This window comes from Dunckerocampus dactyliophorus, chromosome 9 (assembly GCF_027744805.1).
Source record: "Dunckerocampus dactyliophorus isolate RoL2022-P2 chromosome 9, RoL_Ddac_1.1, whole genome shotgun sequence".
In the NCBI taxonomy this organism is placed as follows: Eukaryota; Metazoa; Chordata; class Actinopteri; order Syngnathiformes; family Syngnathidae; genus Dunckerocampus; species Dunckerocampus dactyliophorus.
The window spans coordinates 13,566,710-13,593,200 of record NC_072827.1 but is presented as its reverse complement, the minus strand read 5'-3'; the positions used below and the strand labels follow the sequence as shown (position 1 = coordinate 13,593,200).

The following is a 26,491-nucleotide window of genomic DNA, read 5'->3' as shown; positions in this document are numbered from 1 at the left end:
CCGTTTCTGCTGGACTGAGCACTATCAGAAGCACTGACCTACATTTATAACTTCAATTCTGGTATTTGCTCCATGAAATTGTATTAATTTACAGTCGTCCTTTGCTATATAGTGGTTCAAATATCATTCCCTCACGAAATTGCGTTTAAAAAATAAATAAATAAATAAATGATAGCTGTTTTGTGGTTGACTATGACCTATTATTAGGAAAAAAACTGAAAGACAAGTTATATGTAGTATTCTGGTCAATCGGCATCAGTAATGTTATGGGACATGACGTGAGATGACATTACCTTTCACACTGCCTGGAGACTGGCTACTGAACCAGCATGGCTGAAATGGAGAGGGAAAAAAAAGTTCTCCTCTCATTCCGTGTGGAAGTGGTACGCTTTTGGCTTCTTTGTCCTTCTTCCCCACTCTGTTTGAAACACGTTCTTAAGTTTACAATAAGTAAATCGGAGAGGCTAACTAGTTAGCTCCGTAGCTTGCTTTGCTAGCGGCGGCCATCTGTTATGTCCCTGCAGAGATCCTGTCGCCTGCGCAATGTGATGTAAACAAAAGAATACTAGGAGTGTAAAACAGACTTGTGGGGTGTTATTTAATGTCTACAGGGCTCGAATGATGTCACAACCCGTATTTAGAAAGTCAAACAGGTTTTCTCACTATGAAAATATTCTGTTTATTAATATTGAATCCTACTTCGCGGAAATTCACTTATCGCAGTCGGGTCTGGAACCAATTGACCAAACAGACTATTATCTTCATTTCATAGCGTGTCTACTGGCCGTACAGCTTCCAGTACATGTAAGTGCATGTTACAGTTTAAGAAGTTCCCAAATGCTCGAAGTTACTGGCAGAAATTTGAAGCATTAACTTTTGTAATAACGATGTTCAACCCCAATACGCGAAATGCCTCTCTCATTGTAATGCCACATCTTGTAATATTATTAATATCTCTATTAAGTCTTCACAACTGGTCGTACGAGCTTCTACGGCCAGTGTGTGTGCAAAAAAAACGCAAGAAACGCACGGCGGGCCCGCGTGTGACGTACTGATTTTTTAGCCCTAGACTGGCCGTAGAGGTTCTTTGTCATGTCAAACAAACTCTACGGGCGCTTATGTTTTTATCCGGTTGCAAGACAAACTTACGCACTTCATACGTCTACGTCCGTCGTCCGTATGGCCAACGTGTGTCTTTCTCGTGTCAGGTTTGGGCAAAATGTGAATGTTTTTGTACGTCGCACTTGCGGACTCCTATGTGTTTTGTGCGCCACACGTGTACCCCACATCCGTAATTAGTGCAGCCAACACACGTTCAGAAATTTCATACGTCCTCCATGCGTGTTGAGATCTTATTCCTTCGTGGTCACCACAACTACAGTACGTTCTCCATGAACAAAAAAACTCAGCAATTTGGGGAACGCCAAAAATTGAATGGGCAACAAAAAAAAAAAATCGTACATCCGGTTGTGACCTGCAGTGGTCTTTAGAGATAAGGTGAGCAGCACTGTCATCCATTGGAGTTGAGCCGCTGCATTGACATTGCCTTCCGTTGCCTTTCGAACGCCTCCCTGGGGAGGTGTTCAGGCCACGTCCGACTGGTAGGACACCACGGGGAAGACCCAGGACACGTTGGAGAGACTATGTCTCGCAGCTGGCCTGGGAGCTCCTCAGGAATTTCCGGGAACAGCTGGACGAAGCAGCCGGGGAGTGGCAAGGCTGGGTTTCTGGTCTTAGGCTGTTGCCACCGCGACCCGACCTTTAATAAGCGGAAGAAGATGGATCGATGAATGGATAGTGGTGGTATTAAGAGGTGGATTAAGTCCCCACTGAAAGCCCAGGTACCAAATGCACTGTCCACCACTGACACATACAATTACTGTGGAACCTCCAAATGTGAATGCCACTAATGTTGCCCCTTGTGAAAAATATGCTTAAAAAAATTGCACAAAAACTTTGTTGCTGTGTAACTTTAACATATCTTGTGAGACTTGCAAAAACATGTGTCAAACTCAAATCCCACAAACGGCTGGAAATAACGTCACACCAAATGTGCAATGAAAGCGCTATGAATTTAAATGGCAAAGAAGCATAGCATCAAGACAGCTTGTCCCCAGCTATATGAGGTCTAGCTCGTGTGGAGAGGTGGCTGTCATATCAGATCTCAGGCCATGTCCACACAAACACGGGGTTCTTTAAAAACAAAGCTTCCTCTCCTCACTGCTCCCGCACCATCAACGCTAAAGATAAGTGAAAAGAATATTGTCGATCCTATCGATATCCATCGTGATTGGGTTTCTTCCTTGGCTCATGCTAAACGTCCCTGAGTTGTTTTTGAGTTAGGTCGGTAACATACAAACAAATCCAGCCGGCAATATAACCACTTGTGTGACGTGTGTTTTGATGTGGTAATAATCTGTTAATAATCTGACAATCCCCCAAAAAGGCTTATCTGCTAGAGCAAAAGGTTCTGGAAATTCCTGAGATGTTAATCAGATATGACATGTGACTGAGAGCATCCAGCACAGCTAAAGAGCATTCCGCTCCACATTTTATTACACCTCAAGGTCAGACAAGCGGCACGCCAAATTACATCTCTGCTCCGAGGGTTCAAGTGGGAAAAATGCAGATAACATTTTTTCCACGTGGGTCATGATATCAAGCAAATGCTATGATGAAGTGGACCCATCCATTATTCCAACTGTTGCCTGCAAATAATAATTGAAATAATAATTTATTTCATTCTGGCTTCCAATTTTTTATGTTCTTCATAAATCCATTTTCTGTGTACCTGGATGGCCCATTAGGCAATACTGTACAGTCAAATGCCACCAGGGGGGTGCCACAATATAAAAAATTCACCAATAATTCACAATTATATTAAAACTAGTCCTTACTATTAATTTTTAAAATGGAAAAGCTCACATTGATTCAAATGTAAAACAATGCCCAATTAATATTACTACATATTATAATACAAAATAAGTTTTATATGTAGTCCTCCCACTTTTCCCACAATAACAATCATGTCTGCTGTGTGGAACTTAACTGGCAACACATGCCACGAAAACTATCGTGCAGGGGTCGCACGCTAAAAGCTTTAATACGGTATTTGAAGAACCGACAATTGACGGTGTATGGTGAGTTTTCGAGGCTCACGGTGTGATCATAAAACGTGTGTGACTGTCAGAAGGCTAAGCTAATAACCCCAAAAAATAATTTAGTTCATCGGACAAGATGACCAGCCTTTGTCAGCAGTGGAAGGCACCGAGTTCACCGAGTGCTTTCTCACGTACCTGGAAGGTCTCCCTTAAAGAAGGTGTGTCATCCTCTGGAAGTTTCACGTTCAAGTTCATGTTTTTGTCTACATTAAGGGGATTTTATGGTTCCTTTTTTCATATGATATAGCCAGTAGCAGGGGTGCACCCAGGAATTCTGGGTACCATAAAAAAAAAATCACGTCTCCCCTTTATTAATGAATTACTAATTTTTTTAGTAATTACCTATTTTTTGAGTCCCCTGGCAGTCAAGGGACCTTGGAATTGTCCTGATTTTTCCCCTTTATACGGCACCCCTGGCCAATAGCACTATTAATAACAGCATAATTACCGTTATATTATTAGCCAATAGCATTATAAGTAAATTGAAAAATGTATAATTAATCCATGTGATCGGTATCAGACGATTTCAGTCCTGGGTGATCGTTTTCGGACTTTGCAGCACCTATTATTATTGTGTGCAAACTGTGTGGTTATTTACATTTTTTAGGTTTATTGCTGAATTTGTAATTTACTACTACTAATACAATTTATCGACATTTTTACAGGATTTTTTGGGGTGTAAGGGTATTGATATTGTGTTTCAGAGTGTTTTGGATTTATTTGTCATTTTTAAGCATGTAAATTGGGTGCGTTTCCTCCGGGTACTCCGGCTTCCTCCCACATATATGCATTTTAGGTTAATTAGAGAATATAAATTGTCCACAGGTATGAATGTGAGTGTGAAAGGTTGTTAGTTTGGCTGGCGACCAGTTCAGGCTGTACTTTGCCTCTCACCCATACCGCGACCCGACTGGGACTGGGTAACTGGCAACTGTATTGCACAAGTGTAAAAGTCAAAACAAGTTGTAGTTTTTTAGTAATGTATCGTGACAAAATGTAACTTTCAAACGTGTCGTCCAAAGGCCGTCATGGAAAAAGACATACCGGGCATGTGCACCATCCTGCAATTGCACACTCGCACGACCTCATTGGTCTCGCAGAGCAGGCGACAGGCACTGATGCTGTACGTGTCGTATCCTGGGAACTTCTCATTGCTGCTGGAGCGACAGTTCCCCCAGGGCTGGGGCAGGTAGGTCAACTAAGCACACAAAGATTTATTAGCTGGGAAGCCGGCGGGGGTGAAGTGTTAAAGCTAAACCAGTAAAGTCGCGATGGCGATGAAAAATAAAGACCTACCCTTTGCTCTTGACATGAAACAAAAGTCTGGAAGCCTGGAGAGACACCGAAGCCCAGCTGGTGAATGTAGGGAGGCTCATCCTGACTGTGTATCTGAACTCGGATCCCCGCCTCCAGAGATGTCTCATCTTGAAAATGGAGCAGAGGTATTGGGAAGCATTTTTAGTAACAATGAATGTCAATAAAACAAAAATGCTTGAACCAGATTCTATCTTAAATATCCATTTGTAGTCCATAAAAAGAAAATACAGTCAAATGTAAATTTTCATACCCCCCAGTTTCGGTTTTCAAAGGTTTTGACTCAGTTTTTGCACACTGTCTCGGGTTTTAACAATTTTCCACATAACAAACTAGTCCTTTTGAGTCAGCATGTTTATTGCACAGGTGCGCCTTCGGTTGGCCACAATAAAAGGCCATTCCAAAATGTGCACTGAGTCAAATGGTGGTCACACCAGATACCGACACATTTTAGCATGGCCTTTTATTGTGGCCAACCCTAGGCACACCTGTGCAATAATCATGCCGTCTAACCAGCATCTTGATGTGTCACACCCGTGAGGTGGATGAATTGTGAATTATGAATGCTCACTAACTCAGATGTAGACAGATTTGTCAACAATATTTGGGAGAGGTACGCCTTTTGTGTACATAGACAGATCTTTGATTTCATCTCAGGTAAAATGGGAGCAAAAACAAAAGTGTTTGTATATTTTTGTTGCATTTACCAACCTATTTTCGATGGTTACTTTTGACCTACTACACAGTCATCCCTCGTTTATTGCGGTTAATTGGTTCCAGACCTGACAGTAAAAAGTGAATTTCTGTGGAGTAGGATTCCTTATTTATAAATCAAATATTGTCATAGTTATAGTGTAGAAACCCTGTTAACGACCTTCTAAATAGAATTTTCAACATTATTAGGACCCTCTAGACATGAAATAACACCCCAATAGTTACCTTTACACTCCTCGTACCTGATATAGTAGCTGCATCATCTGTGTGTTTAGAAAAGTTTATGCCTCACACGTGTATAGTCGAAGGCTGTGGAAATGAGCTGAAAAGTTTGTCAACTTTGAGATTCCACACGCTACCAACTAAACAACTGAACAAACTGAAGTAGTGGATATTGGCTCTCAACTTAGACCCGACAACGACATTGCTAGGAAAACTCAGCTAGATGCTCGTTTGCTGTCAGCATTTTTTTTTAATCCGAGGACTACGCTGAATTTACCAGCTCAACGGGGATCACAAGTATTGAAAGATACTGCCATCCCATCATTCGGATGGGAAAAAGTAAAAAGTAGTAAAATGTAGTAGTCGGCGGCAGCTCCCGTGAAGTCTGCCATAATTTGCAGTAGCAAACGCGTTCTCTATGCTGCTGTTGACGGACGTAGCGTTCATTGCTATAGTCTCTGTGAAGTCAATGTACTCAAAGAAGAAAGAAAGGAAGTTCAGGTAATGAATAACCAAAATACAGCAAAATACTGTAAGTATTACACGTTATCATGAATGTACCTGTTACTACATGGTCACAGTATGTATATAAAACGATAAAACGTTGTTGGAGGTTTTTGGAGGCGTTTAAAAGAGGTCTCTATAGGCGGAATAGGTAAATCCCATTACGTGCATTGTTAGCTCCCTCATGATAGCAGTTTGTCTCTCTTTAAAACAAACACAAAATGGAAACGTGTGTTCATGTCTCACATAAAGACTGTGGATGGAGGGCAAAATCCCAAAAAAAGTGAAGCTTTTTTGAACACTTAAAATGCAAGTAGAAGTTTAGTTGGGCGTGTTGCAGTCCAAACAGTGTATGCCAATAGAAAGTGATGCTCATTATGATTTAGTTTGAATTCAGCCCCAGAAGAGCTACAGCATGTTGCACCAAAAGGGATTACACTGAACATATGCTTGGTGGCTTACTTGTCTCTCTCCATATTGGCAGATATTCATCCTGCTGGATATCCAACATGATCTCCAGCCCATTTCCCATTCCACCTTGCTTGCTTTTCCTGGACGTCGTCTTGTTTCCATTAAAGGTGTAGCATTTCCCATATCTGGTGTAAACCTGGAAAAAAAACAGACACTTATCATGAGACTGACAAATTCAAGGCGCTGCCTGAGACAGTCGGTGGATGAGTGGTTAGCATGTTGGCCACAAAGTCAGGAGATCGGGAAGATCTGGGTTTGAATCTCCGTTGGGCATGTCTGTGTGGATTTTGCACGTTCTCCCCGTGGGTTTTCTCCGGGTTTCCTCCCACATGCATGTTAGGTTAATTGGCAACTCTAAATTGTCCGATGTATGAATGTGAGTGTGAATGGTTGTTTGTTGTCAGCCCTGCGATTGGCTGTACCTCGCCCGAAGTCAGCTGGGGTAGGCTCCAGCATACCCCGCGGCCCTAATTAGGATAAACGGCATAGAAAATGAATGGATGGATGGATGCCTGAGACAGTGCAAATGAGTGCAGAACATAAATAAGCAGGTTGACCTTCTGCTTGCTCAGGTTGCTGAATATACCTCACAAAACTCTGCATATAGCCAGTAGGCTCAGTCATTATTGCTGTACCTATCAGAAATAGAATAATTTCAGAAAGTTAGGTTATGTTGCATTTTGTCTTTCCGGTTCTAGAGAGAAAAAAAAAAACATTTGGCAGTAAATTGCAGAAAAAAGCAATCAGTAAACTCACTTCCCTCTAAGTTTGATGTCAGCAAATAACAGTAAAATAAAAATGATGTTGCTGGGCTTGCTGGCAGTGCATTTCTTGTGCTGTCTGTGTTTTCCAGCACCTTATAGTTGTGTTCTCTGACAGATGAGTGGGTGCCATTGCGGATAATATACGACCAAGATCTCACTCATCATAGTGACACATCACTTTAAACGTGGAGGTTTGCAAGGTTTGCTCGTATACATGAAAATAAATATTTTATATTCCATGTATACAATGGCTACGTTACTTTGCATTGGCCTGAAACGTAATGTAAAAACAGCCAAAACAATCACCTTCATCGGATTCTTGTTTTTTACTGCGAGTGTGTGTTTTCATGTATTTTTAAAATGCCAATCCTGTTTTTTCCCCACCATGACCTTAAATCAAAACTACATTTTCAAATATTTTTGAAAGATTAAAGTTGTAAATCCATTGCTGTTATTGCAGCAAACTGCCTTAATGCTGTGCAACAATAGTCACTCACAGGCAAAAACATTAGGGAACTCAAAAAGTTATTTAATGTTTGAGGTAAATTATACTGAGGTGTCTTTATTAAAAATATATACTCTATATATATTTTGGTTTATTTTGGAAATTTGGAGATGCTTTCTATGTACTGTATACTTGATTCCCTTTGAAAAGAGCTACACGGTGATAAACGAGGGATAACCTCATTTATCACCGTTTCACAGTTCATTGGTTCCAGACGCGACCGTGAAGGTGAATTTCCGTCAAGTATGATTCAATATTAATAAATTGAATATTTTTGTAGTTAAAGCATAGAAAGCATAGAAAACGTGTTTATGATTTTCTAAATATGGGTTTTAACATTATTAGAGCCCTTTAGACATGAAATAACACCCTATAATCACCTTTACACTCGCATACCCCAATATAGTAGACTAAGAATAAGCGATAAGACGTAATAACTCACACATTCGCATTAGGAATTGGGAAGTTCCTTCTTGTTCCTTGTTGGGTTAGTATCTCGAACATAATGTGGGTCCACTTCCACATGGAATGGGAGGAGAATTTTTTTTCACTGTAATTTTTTAAAAACCGCAATTGATTGAGAGAGCGATGTCTGAACCGCAAAGTTGCGAGGGGCGACTGTATATACATCCAAGTTATTATTATTGTGATACGTATGATGCAGTGTTGTTGTTGTGTGTAAAGCAGCGGTTCCCAATTATTTTCTGTCATGCCCCCCATAGGGGACAGAATTTTCTTTCACGTCCCCTCCAAAAGTTTTAAATACTATTAGGAACCTGTAATATTAATTTACTTATCTGTGCAAACCAATGTATGCATTGCTGACACCAGCATTGTTCAAGCATGAATAAAGACACGAACACACCTGCCAACTTTGACGACATTTTATGAGTATAGTCCCCCCAGGGGGCCCGTCCCACTATTTGAGAAGCACTGGTGTAAAGCCACATTTTTCCACAATATATTTGAATCATTAGACTGGTGTGTGAAAGGCGTGATGGGAAAAAGTGATCCAGTAATGCCTTGTTTATCTCGGTTAACTGGTTTCAGACCTGACCGTGATAAGTGAATTTCCACAAAGTAAGATTCCTGATTTATAAATCGAATATTTTTGTAGCAATGCTTGCTACATGCTTAATTTAGGCAAACATTTTTTGACTAATAATAGGCCATATCCAACCACGAAACAGCGATGATTTATTAATTAAAATATATTGTGATAAGAGTGAAGCTGCGAAATTCAAAGCGCACATTGACAAGGGAAACTGATACAAACACATTACAAGTGAGAGCCACCACATTAAAAAAACCTTCATTATTTCAACCTAAATTGAAATTGTATTGGTTAAAGTGTTTCTGTAAGGGAGGTTAAACAATGAAGCCTGCATGACAAAGAGAAGCCCTTCTCATGACACCCAGCTAAATAACACATGAATTGTCCCAGTGAACAAACTGTATTGGAAGCATTTAGGGAAAAAAAAAAAAATCACCGGGAATGAAAGCGCTCAAGCAGAGGAAATGTCTTTGCAGGAGAAATCAACCGCAATGCCCCAGAGAAAGCAAGCTGAAATAAGAATCGAGTTGAATAGGTAGCAGAGTATCATTAAAGAGTCGTGCTGATGATTCCTAAAGATGGGCGTCTTAGTTCTGACACTGATATCAAGCAGATCCGCTAAATGAGTGCTTGGAGTCTAAAGAGATTTTTTCATTTGACAGGGTTCAACAACAAGTCTAAGGCTGTTTCACAACTACTGTAACTCAGAGTCTGGGCGCATTCACAACTATGATTAGAGAAAGAAATATGCATAATGCATCTTGGCTTTAGACTCCAAAAACTCTATTTTATGCAGTGATTGCTCTGTGCCCTTTAAACTGAGTGTGTATGCACAGTTTGTATAAAGGATGAGGCCTACACAGGGAAATAAATACTTTGAATAACAACTGTTCAATAAGCATGTCAACATTTTCACTTTTAATAGTTTAAGAATTATAATGCAGGTGGTCCTCGGTTTACGGCGTTTGGCGATACGTGGTTACGTATATCCGCCCCCATACATTACTTAAAAAGTTGATTTTGGTTAGTTCTGTCAAGAGATTAAAAAAACAACAACATTCTTTCTTAATCTCACCTAAAAATTGCTGAGAACATTTTCATGTAAATTCACTACGCGTCTGTGTAGGCTCTCAATCGTACAGGAGTTGTCCATCGAGGAAAAGGCTTCTTGAGACGTCATCTGTACTTCTGTGAAGAAGGTGTCGGACGTTTCGCTCCTCATCCGAAGAGCTTCGTCAGCGAACTAATAAGTGCTGGTAGCTTAGGCCTTAAATACAGTAAGAGTGGGCGAACAACAGAACCCATCATTGAATCGGAATGGTGGTTTGAGGTTTAATTTGGACCCTGTGTTCAGCAGGTTACTGAGACCAAAACCCACAGCTCTTAGTCTTGCAAATGAGGTGAAGCCAGGGCCGAGCCAGAACAATAAATGTTAACGAGCCAGTATCAGAGTCGTTCATACCCAATTCAGGGAGCGACACTTCCCTTTTATCGGAGGTGTTAACAGCAGGATAGGATTATACCACTACTCCGCCCAGGCTTAGTGTAACGAACCAATAGGAGGAGGGTGTTGGCACACCAATTCCGCCCACTCTTACTGTATTTAAGGCCTAAGCTACCAGCACTTATTAGTTCGCTGACGAAGCTCTTCGGATGAGGAGCGAAACGTCCGACACCTTCTTCACAGAAGTACAGATGACGTCTCAAGAAGCCTTTTCCTCGTAAATTCACTACGTTATTGTGGCAGATGAAAATATTGATGTATATCCAAAAAAAGTGGCTTTATAAAGTCATTTATTGTTTATAACAGACAGTCCTAGCCATTTACATTCTGCTTTATTTGAAACTACAATGGAACCTTGGTTAGCGTCATTAATACGTTCCAGAGAGTCCGACTCTAAACAAAACAGACACTAACTGAAGCAATTTTTCTCATAAGAAATACTGTAAATCCAATTAATCCGTTCCAGAAAGCCAGAAACCAGAAAAACCAGAAAATGTTAACATAAAACAATTATAGTTTTACATGCATACAGTAAAAAAAATCCAAATGCATAACAATGATGAATGTAAGTGATTAATAAACATTTAAGGTTACTTTTACCTTCACTGAAGACGTGATTCTTGATGTGACTGTTCCCAAATACACGATGTGGCAGCGAGACACCACACGGATCACCGCTTTTCTGTTTGCCAGGAGTTATTTCTTGAATTCAATAATGTTTTCACCTCAATACCCCAAAAATTGCGCCAAAAAAAAATTTCAAATGCCAGCCTTTTGATAAAGAAGGTGAAAAACACTACTGAACTGAATTGAATTCAAGAAATACTGTAACTCCTGACAAAACAGGAAGGTGGTGTCCGTGTTGCGTCTCGCTGCCACATCGAGTGTTTGGGAACACTCACATCAAGAAACACGTCTTCAATGAAGGTAAGAGTTCTCCAAATAATTAAAAAAATCAAATTAAAATAGAGTGCTGAAGTTGACACATCAAAAAACAGTAGGAACACTGAGCTACACAAGTACTGAACACTGAACTTGTTGCTTTTACTCTGCTCCAAATAATATAAAATAAATAAAACAGACCCATTAATCACAGCACATGAAAAATAACATTGTTCGTCACCATCAATAACCTGATATACCTGTGGTTGCCAGCTGAGATCCAGTGATCTCCAGTTACAGTAACTCAGTTCGGTGAATTTTCCACCTTTTCTTCTTTTTCCCGTACAATGAGTCATTGGACGCAGTTTGCAGTCCCTCTGTTAAATTCAAGATAAACCCTAGGGCTATGTATTCCTTGTCATATTTCCTGTTTTCCTGTCATTTGTTTTGCTTGCCTCTTATGTCTACATTTTTTTTTCCCTTTCTATGACAAACTTCTCCATTGTGCATCCTTTGTCAGCTCTGCACACCCGTGCACTTCTACTGGGTTAGCTTGATTAGTTTGAGCACTGGTGCCACACAGCTGGAGGCTTGAGTATCGTTCAAGTATGAATACCATGCATGCAGGCAATGCATGAAGACACTGATAAAGAAATCCCCCCGTGCATCTTTCGCCACATTATTTGAGAAGCAGTGGCATATATTGACCTACTCTGGATTGGTTTTGGCCTCGGGAATGAAAAAATTTAATCAAAATGTTCGTGTCCTTCAATTTTTTGTGTGCAGCCCTCGGTGGAAAAAGTTTGGACACCCCTGTTGTAGGGAGTGCACAGAGACAAGTTGAGGTAATACACATCACTGAGCCACACTCTCAGTGAGTTGTCTTGAGGAAATTCACAAAAGTAGAATCAGTCTGTGATACACATATTTCATTCATCAACATATGAGTTCTGATTTTACGAGAAGTTGTATATTTCTAGTAAATGTACAGTAATTAGAAATGGGAGTGAGAACACTATGAAACTGGGCTCAAGAAAAAGCTAATTCTGTCTGTCTCTTGTTCGGTTGAAATGGTTTAATCTCCATTTGGCTGCGGCAGAGCAGTTGAGGAGGTAAGCTTCACTTGTCACTGATCCTCTCAAGCGTTCATTGACACACTTAAGCCCAGCAGGCGGCCTTCCGCTGATGGAGCAGGCAATGGGAGGCAATGTAGGAGCTTTCTTTGGAAATGCTGAAAACACCCCCTGAACTTAACTCCTTGCTGTTCCGACGGCCTCACCTTGGAAGCCTCACAGTATTCCAACAGCAGATAAAAGTCAGACAAATAAGGTCGTGCTACGTTGTCAACGAGCAAGTGTCTGTAAATAGTTAGTCCACATTAAGCCTTACATCCAGAAAGACACACTAACAGCTGCTGCACACTTCCATCATTTTCATCATACAGAAGCTTAAAGTTTTTTGTCTATAATTATGACAACATTGTCTGGAAAGACCGGTTACAGTGTCGGGAAGCCATGGGGGTGTTTTTGCATGGAGTTGGTGAAGACTTTGCGACCAAGGCTCTCCAAATGGCACACCTGTGGAACGCCTGATCCTAACTTTAAAACCTAAACAACCTGTGTCAAATACTCAGTGTTTGTAGTATCATTGTCAAATTTTAAATGGGATTAGGTAAGAACTCAAGCTACAGCCCCACTGTGTTTTTCCAGTCGACACCATCAAACAAGTTATTTTGAAGGCACATTTCTGGAAAAAAATATAGGCGTATCTAAAAAAAACCCCTTCATTTTTAGTGTATTCAAACACCTATTCCTTCGTGTCAGCAGCACTTAGACATGGTTTTATGACATCTTTATATTTACATTTGGAATTTCTTTTTAGGTGTTTAGGCTCTTTGTTCCCGTGCAGTAGAGTTTTCAATCTTTAAGTGAACACTTAAAGATATTACAAAGCTCAGCACCGAGGCATCCGGCCCAACACTTTAAGAAACAATGAGTGGAAGCTTCGAAACGAGGAAGTAACAGCTCTATTATCCTGTCCTTGGATCACACCCTCGCAGGGGCGGGACCACTCCCCTATGTGGATCAGTGGTGTGGCTATGTGTCTGCTTCTAACTGGTTGCAGCTCATGTCAGTCTAGGGTATGTGAGTATGTCTTCTAAGTGAAGCAAGCTCTATTGTTTACTTCAACAGTGCTTCTATTGTTTGATACTAGTCATCTCCAACAGTGTTTTAGCCAAAAACAATCCCCTCAACTTAATCCTTCCATCAGTAAAATACATGAGTTTTTCTTGCAACAAATTTCGCGAAGGTACCACACCTGAGTCAATTATTCCCAAAATGGGATTTGACACGTCTGTTGATGAAAAGAAAATAAATAAATGGCATGACAAGTACAAATCCAATAAAGGCCAGTGTAGCATTTTTTTCTGAGTAAGGAAAAAACAAAACCTGGTTACATCACGATGCTCAAATGTTCCTGTTAGACAACTTAACATGAATAAATCAGTATACCATGACTACGTATAAATGTTTAACAATTCAGCTGAGACAGTGTCATCATTGTTCCCTCAATCTGCAACCAGGGCAAAAGAGGATATGACAACCTAGAAAAATGCACCACTCCTTTGAAAGAGATGCAAACTAAAATAATGTGATATCTACTGCTAAGACAAAAATAGGGATGATTGAGATCTGTTCACCCATCAAAATGATCTGGATCCTTATCTGGACTTGGAATGGGCGGGGCATAAACGGGAAGTGGGCGTGGTTTAACCGGGAATGTGTGAGGCTCAAATCGGTACATTATTTTAAGTCTGAAATTGACATAGATTGATCAGAAGTTGCTATATTCATTGTTTATTATTCAGTTATATGTGTACTGTGTATGTGTGTAAGCGATCTGTAGGACTTATCAGTTTTGGGTAGGGCTGTCAAAAATAGCGCGTTAATGGCAGTAACTAATTTATTTCATTAATTACGTTAAAATCTTCCGAAGTCAGCTGGGATAGGCTCCAGCATACCCACGACCCTAGCGAGGATAAGCGGCATAGAAAATGGATGGATGGACGTTAAATCTTTTAGCTATTTAACGCATACGCATCATGGCAAGTCACTGCTCTCTCTTACGATAATCTACGTGCCACTTGCATGAACTAGTAGTCCAGGACCACAAGGCTGGCAAACAGCTTTTACCCACAGGCCATCAGGCTTCTCAACGAAGCACTCACATATGCCGCACGCAACACACGCACACACCCATGACACTATACATTTATTTATTTATTTATTTGTATTAATGTCTCTTCTGTTGTTGTTGCTTAATTTATTGGTATTTATGTTTCTGATGTTCTTATTCATTTTCTTGTGTTTTTGTTTCTTTTCTGGGGGGAATGAACAGAATAAGAATTTCATTGCATAGCAGAACTACCTGTTTTACTGTGTATATGACAATAAAAACTCTTGACTCTTGAACACTGCGTGACCTATTCGCAAACGTGGGCATCAAAATGTGTCACTTTGCGAACCCACACGCATTGATTTTACCCATTCGGCAGTGCGGCTGGCAAGAAATTCACACAGCGGGAGAGTCGGAAGATGCAGACAGCCCCTTCTTCAATAACACTGCATCTGCAAATTAATATAGACACCTTTTTCTTTTATGTAGTGAGAGCTCCTTCTCTGGAGTTCAGCATCATGTCGGTCCCTTGCAAATAGAGGAATTAGGCTGAATCCCAATTCTGCCTCTTAGCCCTTCCCCTTCGTCTTACCCCTACCCCTACTCCTTAAAACTTAGGGCCAAGGGAAAGACACCACTAAGAAATGGGACACCACTTGATTCTCATTACATCATCACCCTTCACAGCTTACAGGCTGTGACAAAGGCAGATGAGTTGTATTATTGTTCATAATACATGTTCCCTTCCATAAAGTAAGGTGCGTACATTTCTACATTATTTCAATGTTATATAGCCTACATTATGCCTTTTTTTAATAAATAAAAAGGCACACATTTTTACAAACTATGACATTTATTGCACAACAACAAACAACTCTATTAAATAACAGCTTACAACCAGCAAATTAGAAAATGTATCAAATATACATTTGGAATAGAAATAACAATACGACAAACTTTATCAACAAATGTATTAACCTTATCAAGCATCATTTCAAGGTTTAAAAACCTCCCTGTTTTGGCCTCGCTCTCCTCCTGTCGTTGATGTTCTCCCTCAGACTGTTTTGTAAGAATGTCCAGAATTGCATTTTCTTGTATTTGACTTTTCCATACTGGGATTGCAGCTTTTGAATGGTCCTGGAGTGCTGTGTGGTGTAGCAGAGGGCTGACTTCACTTGGCTCAGCTTCTCCTGCAGGAATGACACATATGCACGATTGATGGGCTACAACTATTAACTGACTGTATAATACAATAATTATAGTAATAAAGTAATAGTGTGCCAAAAACAAATAGAGTGATGGTAAAAAAAAAAAAAATACATGGGACAAAGTTAAATTCCAAAAGTTATTTGATAATGTGGTGTGCTGTCCACATATGGCCATGTTGTTTACATCTTTTATTTAGCTCACTTCCTGACCATCCATACTGTATGCTGAATACAACAAACATATCTCACCATGAGAATGTGTGGTGGACTACGGTGGCTATAATTCACAGCAAACAGACTTCACTACAATGTGCTGGGTTACATGAATGATTAGATGAGAAAACGCCAATGTCACTGTACACTCTGGAGCGCGGAGAGCCACCTGCCATGGCCGGGCGAGGTGCATTGAGGTGCCATTGCCATGGCCGACAAAAGGGGGCGTTTTAGTCGGACACAAACATGGCACTCTCTTGGCCAGTTAGGTAGAGTCCCCTTGCTAGCGACTTACAACTTACATTTAACAGGCTAATGTGGTGGCTCTCTCTATCTAGTCATTGTGTAATCATTTATGAAATGCAGTAGATTGCAGTGAAGTTATTGGTGTGAGCTGGGTAGTTATAACTAGCGAAAACCAACAATTCAAAACATGGCGAATATTTACGTGGAGTAGCACATTATTGACTATATAAAATATGAGTGACATTATTGTGAAACTCAATTATGCTTAATTACTTACATTTATGTGTTTCTTTCGGTCTCCGCGTTTCTGTCTTCTCAGCGGGTGTTGTAGCTCCGCCTTCCCCTTCGTTTCAAGTGTGGTCGGCTACCACACTCGTTTTCAAGGGTTATATACCCCTTAGCATTTACCCCTTACCTCTCGGTTTAAAGGAGAATTGGGACACCACTTGATTCTCACGAACGCGCCAAACCTAGGGGTAAGACGAGGGGTAAGGGGTAGAAATGGGATTCAGCTAGAATGAAGCTAGGGGTGATACCTGTTATAGAGTTGTGTTCAAAGCGGGACAAAAATAATGCCCGACTTCATGGAAGTACATGGGTAACAGTAATTGACTTACATGTAAATAAGTCGTGCTGTAGCGTGGCATTTCGTACCAATGCACATCATTTTCAGTCAGGAATTGTGTGCCAAGTGTGTAACTTGTGCTTAAACAGAACGCAAACAGTGAGCAAACTAGTCTTCATGATTTCAGATCTACTATTTAAATGACACATGGAGGCAAAATTCATGCAAGTGTTAAGGTGCCTTAAAATGGTGAATCTGAGATTGACAGCTGCTTGTTGAGGTGTTCTTTAGAGATTATCAAACACAAGCTTCAAATGGTGATCCCGACGTGAAAATTCTACCCATTCTACCCACTTCTTTATCTCTCCCCACTCTGACAGAGTGGGGAGAGATAATTAGAGAAAACAAGACATATTAGACATTAATAAAATAACAGACTCACACGTTAACAGTTCCTTGTTTTCTTCTGGACAGCGTACTTCCTGCGGTGGCTCATCAATTTATTGTAATGGCGGCTTTAAATGGCTTGACACTCGTATTACCCAATATAGTACACATAACAAGAGTTAATAAACCATTGAAGATGTAAATGAAATGCATATTTGTGTTTGTCACAGCAAATGCGTTCCCCAGCGGACCTTAGTGGTGGGCAGACAGGAAGTGACGTCGGAGGTTAGGAGTTGAGTTCTAGCTTGTCTTGGGTTATGGCCTCAACAGTAGCCCGTGTTATGATTATGATTATCATGTTATGGGACATTTTTGATGGGGATCTAAATGAGTGTTTCTGTCATTACAGACTACATCAAATTCTGCATAGGCTCCACAATTCCAGACAAAACAAACATATATCCCAATTCTAAACCCTTGATCACACCACGAATAAAACAGAGCCTGAAGGAAAAACACAAATCCTTCAGGCACAAGAACCGGGCCAGCCTCAAGGCAACATACAGGATAATAAAAAAAACAAGGTTTTTAAAGCAAAACTGGATTACAAAAACACATTAGAAACAGAATTCCGCAGTATGAACACCAAGCAAGCCTTCCAGAAGATGAAAACCCTGACAGGATGTCAACTCAAATCCACATGTTCAGTCAGTGAAACCTTCACCAAAGATTTGAACACATTTTATGCCCTGACAACCAGGACTTTATCTGTCTGCCAGGCTTTGCTGAGAGCCCTCCCACCACCAAACCCACAAGAACCAGCCCCTTTCACAGAAGAGCAGGTATGGCACCAGCTGAGTCGCTGCAAGCCAGGCAAGGCTCCAGTGCCAAATGGCATCCCAGCCAGGGTGCTGAAGACGTATGCTCTGGTGTTCTCTCCAATATTGCACTCACTCTTCTGCCAATCTTACCAGACTGCCACAATACTTACACTATGGAAAACTGCTACCATAATTCCAGTACCAAAAAAGAGACCGACAGACCGACAGAACCTAACCATTACTGCCCCATAGCCCTAACATCCAAAAAATGAAGTGCCTGGAGAAACTGCTGAACATCATCCTTGTCACCCCACACCTGGACCCCCTTCAGTTTGCCTACAAAGCAAAGGGGCACATAGGATGCTGTGGCCTGCCTGCTGCACCAGGCAACTTGACCAGGATCCTTTTTGTGGACTTCAGCTCCACCTTCAACTTGATACAGAAACACCTGCTGATCCAGAAGCTACTCCACCTCAACATTCACCCCCATCTGATACACCTCACCCACAACTTCCTCACCGACAGACTGCAAGCAGTAAGGGTGGGCTCAACCACATCCCCTGTGGTCACCATCAACACGACACAGCGACACAGCCATTCTTGCACTCCTCTCTACCAACCAATCCACCCTGGACTATCATAACACAGTTACACATTTCACGAAGTGGTGCACGGACAGCCATCTCGTAATTAATGACAATAAAAGGAAATAAGTACTATTCAACCCCCCAGGCCCACCCAAAACCCCACCCAATCCCACACCGCCAGCCCCCGATCCATCATAAACACCCACAAAGTCAAGACAGTAAATACCTTAAAATACCTGGGAATAACTCTGGACAATAAACTCACCTTTGATCAGCACGCCACGGACATTGAAAAACAAGCCATTCGCAAACTGAAAGGACTATATGTTGCACTCCACCTTCTGTTGTTATTCTATCAAAGCATCATTCAAACCATCCTTCTGTACTGTTCCACAAGTTACCATACTATGCTTTCTGTCACCAACCGGGCCTAACTCATACGCGTCATTAACACAGCTGCTAAAATCATCGGTCTCCCCACACCTAACCTCACAGAATTAAACAACTGGTCCATCTTTCGCATAGCCAACAAGATAGCACAGACTATCACCCACCCACAGCATCAATACCTCATCCACTACCTTCAGGGCGACGATACAGAACAATTAAGTTCTGGAGGGCCCGTCTTGGGAAAAGCCTGATCCCTGCAGCCATAGCCGCCCTGAATAGCAGGCCCCGCTGATATGTCTGCCCAGCCTGTTACTGTACTGCTGCTGTTGTCGTTACTGTCATATTGATTGTATGTCTCTACTGTTGTGGTATGAGATGTGCTTTGTTGTCTTTGTAATGTTGTCTCTGTAATGTACAATCAATGAAGACAAATTTCCCCCTGGAGACCAATAAATCTAATCCAATCTAATCTAATGTACTATTATTGTGCCCGTTGTGAAATAATTTCAAATTACAATAAATGCTTTTTTTGGCAATCACATCTGGCCCTTGTCTCACCGACCACCGACACCTAGTGGCCAGTGTAGAATACTACATAAACAAATTACTACATTCAGAATGCTTCTTCTGCCTTGTATTTGTATTTTAGTTCATTTAGTTAGTTCATTTAGCCATTTTGTTGTTTGAAAAGGCTTAATTTAGGCCAAGAATAAATACATTTTGCTTTAATATGATTTTTTTGGTAATAATTGGCCGTATGCAACCATGAAACAGCCATCATTTATTAATTACTTTGTGAAAAACTGTGATAGAGTGAGGGCGTGATGTTCGAACTGTGATGTAGTGAGGCACGACCATATAGCCAAAACGGACTTAATGACATTGAAAAAACATCAATCATTTGTTAAATAGAAAACAAAAATCATTTCTGTTAAATGTTATGGAGCGGTGGTATATGGGCCAAGGCAGAACCCATTAGATGATGTTGCAGAAATGCTGTTTTTTTTAAAACACACAGCATTTTTATTATTCTTCCTTATTTTTTGGCGACTAAGATGTGAATCCATGTGAGTTTTGGACAGCCTGAACCAGCGTGTGACCCTTGCTCAAGTCTTCTTAAAGTAAACTACACTTCAATCAGCTCACTTAAAGCTTCATGATTAAACTGCGTTCAAGTAATCCTCAATGAAAAGTGAAGCAGATTACTTTTATCGTGGCTGAGATGTGGCCTACAAATACACATCTTGACCTCGATAAGCCAACTTTGGATACTTGACAAATCTGAGCGGTGCAGAGTGGACATTAACTACTGTCTCAATGTTGCCATTCATTACATTATTGCGTACATATTCCATAGACCATTACACAGCTGAGTGTTTCAATCTCAGCGGTACTTTCTCATTGGGCCATCCGAGTGGGGTCCATCATTTGCAATTAGTGGTTTGTCATCATTCTAACGCGGGGCGGAATAACATGCTTGATAAATGTGATGATTTCCTGAAATAGTCATAACAAAAGTAAATGAATGGCAAACATTAGGAGAGTTCCACTGAGACTCGCTGATTAATAGGGAAAAATTAATCGATTTGACACTGCTCAATGATCACAATTAAACCCTCAGTGAGGTTTGCAAAAAGAGGCGATGGACCGACTTGACCAATTGAAGTTGTATGCCCATACATATGGTTATAACTTCCGAGAAACACATCATATATCAAAATGAACTCTGCTCTCAACCTGCAGGGCTTGTTACAGTCATCTGTGTAGGAGTCGTGACTCATCTCATGCCCCTTTTCTGGTCTCCTCCAACAGAGCATCAAAAATAAGTTCAGCATCTGAGTCAGTGCTGCATAGCCAGCCAGCCTCGCTCTCACTCTTCAAATGGTAGCGTTCCCATTTTTGTGCCACCTCCTACCCCCCGTGCTGCCATTCCCCCACTTACCCATGCATACTTATCTAATGGAGCAGTGAGAGATGCTTTTGAAAAACAGGTTGAAAATGGACAGGCTCTCCAGCACAATGCAGCAACTCACAAATAGAATGGCCCGTCATATTTCCAACTCTCAGAGATGCGAGAGCTTCCTGTGAGTGCAGCCTGCACTGCATTGACACATGCCCACCAAGGTGCTATTTTATAAATGTGATTTAAAGCTAATGTCATGTTGAGGGTTGATTTATATAGCTCTCCGCAGACAGTTGGATCCCTAATTTACCTCGATGCATGTTGAATCCCTGCTGGTTGAATTGAGTCTGACAGGATGGCGCTAGTCACAAATTTGCCCCCATTAATTAAACTGGTCATATGTCATTGATTTGCATTTGAATTAATTACCTTAAACCAGGGGTGGGCAATTACTTTGACTCGAGGTCCATCAGTAATCATTAATAAATCAGTTATCATTAATTGAATTGTAGGGCTCACACAAGGCCACTTCACACCTGAAGTACAGTTTTCCCTCATACTGTATATTGCGTGGGTTAGATTCCCAAAATAGCACAAAGGAGACTTATTGACAATGGTCGACAGCCAATCAGAACGCAGAAAACAATGGGCGGTGCAGACAGATGAGAGAGAGAGAGCGACAGAGACAGACACTCAACTTCCCACAATGCAATTCTTCTTAAAGGGCCAGGCTCGGCCTGTAACAGCGTTCATATGCTGTAATAAAAAAAAAAAAATCCTGTGAAACAGCGAATCAGCGAAAGGTGAACCGCGACAGAGCGAGGCAACACTGTACAGCATGTTTGGCTTGTGTGATCCGTGCCAAAGCACGGCACACTTCCCCTAACTGTTAGCCCAGCGCATGGCACGATGCCATGCACGCGCACAACGTAGTCAAGTCAGAAAATGACTGTAATGCGATCGTTCCTCACACGTTTTGTAAGGATAACCACCAAATCTCTTGATATACGTAAAATGCAAAGACTCATAATAATCCAAAAGTCAAACCCATAGCACACTCGCTCACCCGTGACTACGTTTGTGTGCGTAATGAACACGTCATTTAATTAATGCGACCGCTCCCCTTGCAACTAATTAATGAGAGCCGCCAAGTTGCACAAATGAAATAATCCTGACAACTTGAATGTGACTCAAATGCTGGTTCAGCTGTGCGAAAGTACACTGGTAAACCTCACTCCCTGACACCGTAAGAGTCGCGCTCGACAGTCCGGCCTTTTAGCTTGATGGCTAGCGCTCCCAACTCTCATTCTGCGTAACACGGGGCTCGCTGGACCAGGCGGGTTACACCAGCGGTTGGCAGGAAAGGGACGGGGGCTCGTGCCTAAGTCTAGGATGATACAAATGGCCGTATACAGTTTAAAAGCATGGGGAATAAAAACATAGGTTTTGCTCCTGGGCACAAAGTTTTCTTTGCTGCCAAAAAAAAGTGAGGTGGAGGTGGAGAGGAAACAGAGTTGAAGAACTGTCCTACAGGATGTTGACAAAAGGTACTCACACCACAGTTTCTGCACCTTCTCTAATCCCTCAGACAGGCTTTTTGTCAAACCGCCCCAAACCGGACCGGCATATTCCAGAATATTCAAGAATCTTGGGTCTAATTTTTGAAGAGCCTGTAGTTGACATGGGCATTCCATGACAAATCTGAGGAAATCTGAACTCCAAGCAGTTTGAATGTGAAGATTCCATTGATGCTTTGACCTCAAACCATAGGCAATGTAGGAGAAAGAATGTTTGTCTCCTTCTTTGCGCTAATGACCACATCCATGGTGTTAGCACCATGCATTTACAATGAGAAGTCCAGCCCCTATCCAGTCAGAGACTCCAAGGCTTTCTGAGACCCCATTAGCAATTCACTGAGTTTGTTAAAACAGAGGGGTGAAGACTTGAGACCCTGCTGTTAATGGAAATCACAAAACACAAAAGGTGATAATATAACACCCTGGGAGACATCAGCTGGAACTGGACAAGGAGAGGATGCTGATGTAGGAACCCCACTGCATTCTTTGTTCTCTGTCATTCAAATAAGTCACAATGAGCCAGAAAAGACATCCAGTAAAGCAGCAGATAGGGCTTAATTGTAATCAAACCAAACTCATCCAGCCTTTATGGCACTGGATATAAATATTGTTTGAAATACTAAAGATATAAAGACAATTTACTTTATACTGTCGCTATTCATCCACCTCTCCATCCATTTCTTGAATTCATCTACATACAGTTCGGGTCAGAGGTTTACACACACTCATCAAGGAAATGGATGTTATATCAGTTTGTTTAATTTAAGACCAAAGTGTAAAGTATGAAACTCTGGACAAATACAATCAGTGAAATTATAAACAGGGCTCACATTGGTTGGGTGATATTATTGGACATCCCTACTGTACGTACATATCTCTTTGTGGGAGGAACACACTCAGTAGTGTGTCCAGTGACATGCAGTCACGGGAGGCATCATGATGAAAAATAAAAACACAAATTATGCTAACATAAAGTAAATATTAATATTTGTCAATTGAACTATATTATATATGTATTTTCTGTATGATTCCAATTGTTATTAATATTTTCTGAAGTAAAAATTGCTCAATTTGGACAGCAGCAGCACCAGTTGTAGAGCTACAAGTCAAATACAAGATATTTTGCCGCTCTCCTGAATGAATGAATGAATGAGTGAATTTTACTGCCAAGCTGGAGGATTATACAGTATATCCAAGCTCACCAGAAGGTGACCAGGCTTTTACAACAAAGTATCAGAACTTTTCCTGGAGAACTTTATATACAGATAAAAAGTAGGGCTGTGAATGTTTTTCAGTTAATATATAAATTTTAAAAAAAAGGGCCTAAGAAGTATTTGAAAACAATTTTTCTTGTTGTCCTTTTAATGAGCAACCTTTGCTAATACAGTAATTCCTTGTTTATAGCGGTTAATTGGTTCCAGACCCAACCGTGATAAATTAATTTCCGAGATACAGGATTCAATGTTAATAAATTGAATATTTTCGTAGTTAGAGCACAGAAAACCTGTCTATGACTTTCTAAATATTTTTTCTAACATTATTAGAGCCCTGTATACATGAAATAACACCCATGTAGTCACCTTTACCCTCCTATTATTCTTGGTTTACAACACATTGCTCAACTCTTATGCTGCAGGGACTCAAGATGGCCGCTAGCTAGCAAGCTAGTGAGCTAGCATGACTTCATGCAGTGTTAAGATAATGTAAGGTAATGTAATGTAAGGTAATGTCTCAGTGTTTTGTGTCATTGCTGCTGCCTATTGACCAGAATACTACATATCACTTGTATTTCAGTACGCTTGGACTAATAATAGTGAAGGAGCGATAATTGAACCGCGATATTGTGAGGGGTTATTGTATATAAAAAAAACAACTACAAAGGGGTCAGTGCCTCACTAGCCATGAACCTCACCGGACATCAATGGGTGTGTCTACATCAATTGCATCTTTCAGTGGCTCCTCAGGCTCCACCTGTAAACCCAGCAGGTTCTGGTGAGTGCTCATCATTTTCCTCCTATGATGTTTCAGCTTCAGTTTATAACCGTTTATTCGTCACCGTAGCTTTAGGCCAGGAAGAGCTGTGGGTTTGGCACACTGAATGTTTAAACAAATGCCTCTAAAGATCGCAGAGAACATATTACCATACCTGAGAAATGTACGCTTTGCTTTTCCGCTTCACCTCAACTTGCCCTCTCTTTTGATCAGTCTGTCAGGAGACAGGCGGCGGGGAGTAACTTGCATCTGAATAATCCTGCTTTTTGCACTTGTCTACCTTTTGCCTTTCTTTGTCATCGGTCATTTTCATATGCCTGTTTAATCAAGGTACCTCCGTCAGTTATACAGGATTTCATTTCCGAAGCTTGCAATCACTCATCGCTTCTCCCTCGCTCTCGCACCAGCAATATTTCACAAAAACGTCACTGGAGAAACCACTATACAGCTCCCTGAGCATCCTTTTTATTTCCATTCGTCAGAACCAAGACACCTGATTGTTTGCATTTTCACGACTAAACTCCGGAGAAAATATTTATGTTGGACTTGGGCCAAATGTAAATGTGGATGAAACTTCTGGAAATAAGTGGCCCATATTCTATCTGTGCTCAATATTTATCATTAGAAAATATGGAGAGCCTTCAGGGATGTGAGAGATATACAGACACACAAATACTGTCTACAAGCTGGTGTTGTGTTTTGCATATTAATCAATAACTCAGTATGAGTATCAACATACAGTATACACATAAAATCACACACAGGGACCTGAAAATGCATCAAACTGAGTTGGACCTGCGAGATGCTTGCCAAAGCGGTATTAGGCCGACTTAACATTGATTAATTAATGTCTCAAGATTTACTTTACGTATATGTAAGTCTTTTTAAAAGTATATTTCTGATGGTGATGCTTATGTTAACACACAGCACAACCTCCTGTTGTTGTCCAGAGAGGTCTGCTGACATGCAGCTCTGGCTTCATTCACAAGATGGTGCAATAAGTGCACACAGTTAGCCGCCCGCTTACAGGCTCATGGCATATGTGGTAAGTACAACACTGAAACAGTATTTGTCTCCAAAGCATGCACCATTTATGAGCACAGGGATTCCTGTTTTTTATGCTACATAAATCATCCTAGCAAACAAGTCTGGTTAAGGTTTTGCTTTGCATGTTAAAAAGAGCCTGTTTGGAGTACAAAGCACATCTCACAGATCATTAGACTAAGCTGAATGCACAACCAGATTCCAGGGCTGTTTGGGTGAAGGTTAAATGACAGCTATCTGGTCTAATCACAGCCCCTGCCAATAAATTCAAGGGCATACAATTTAGGAAAGAAATTTAAGAACAAACTAAAAGATTTAACATGAAAAACGCTCACCCTGCCTGACCACAGTAATTTGCATTCTTTAGGGTTTGTTTCTCTGTCACTATTTCACCTCATCATTGTTGCAACAACCAAAACAAAGTCAATGAAGACAGTAGACAATAGGATGTAGCAGATTATTAAAAATGAGAGGGGTCTGCACATCAGAGATGGTCCAAATATTTGGCACTGCCGAGTGGCAGCGTTCCACATGCCCAGATGTTTGGCATGTGGACACCAGTTCTGCCAAATGGGAGTCAGGAGACCCCACAACACAGATGGAGAAGGTTTTTGTGTGGCCTCCGTGACCTAAATGACAGGTCTCAAAGAGACAGTATTACCGCGTATACCTGCACGGTCCTATCAGATGTCCTACAAAAGCAACCTCAAAATAAACTGTTGCACACCGAGATTAAAGCTCAAAAGGGTGTTCTTGTTTATTACAGTGTTCCAACCAGGAACCAAGGTCCAAGCCATCGAGCTAAAAGCCCAAGCTGTCAACCTGATGTCCAGCGCGAGTTAGGTTTACCGACGTACTTTTGCACAGCTACAGCAGTATCTGCTCCACAGACACATTACAGGGTGTAATTATTGCACAGGCGTTCCTTAGGCTGGCCACAATAAAAGGCCACACCAAAATTTGGCCACTGAGGTCACAAATGTTGAGGGACAAGCAGACTGCAAGTATGTCCACCAGAGCTGTTGCCCGTGAATTGAATGTTCATTACCATAAACCGTCTCAAAAGCCTTTTCAGAGAATTTGGCACTACATTAATCTCTCGTTTATCGCGGTTAATTGGTTCCAGACCCGACCCCAATAAGTGTAGGATTTCTTCTTTGTGAATGGAATATTTTTGTAGCTACGGCAAACAAAACCTGTTTAATTTTTGAACATTATTATTAGAAACCACCGTGTACATACAGTGCTATGTCTAACCGCTCTTACACACTTGTGAGTACATTGCC

At 41.0% G+C, this 26,491-nt stretch overlaps 1 protein-coding gene across 2 annotated transcripts in view; it reads right to left on the bottom strand.

Annotated features, from left to right (window-relative positions):
* The window catches only part of asic4a (acid-sensing (proton-gated) ion channel family member 4a), a 142,686-nt gene that overhangs the window by 26,415 nt on the left and 89,780 nt on the right, over positions 1–26,491 (bottom strand). For both annotated transcript variants that reach the window (XR_008572527.1, XM_054788199.1), the window contains exons 2-4: positions 6,378–6,522; positions 4,458–4,585; positions 4,206–4,359 (exon numbers count right to left, since the gene is read on the bottom strand). Coding sequence is in view for 1 of the 2 variants with exons in the window: in XM_054788199.1 (XP_054644174.1) it covers positions 4,206–4,359; positions 4,458–4,585; positions 6,378–6,522 (427 nt within the window). In the remaining variant the exon portion in view is untranslated. The remainder of the gene's footprint in view (positions 1–4,205; positions 4,360–4,457; positions 4,586–6,377; positions 6,523–26,491) is intronic.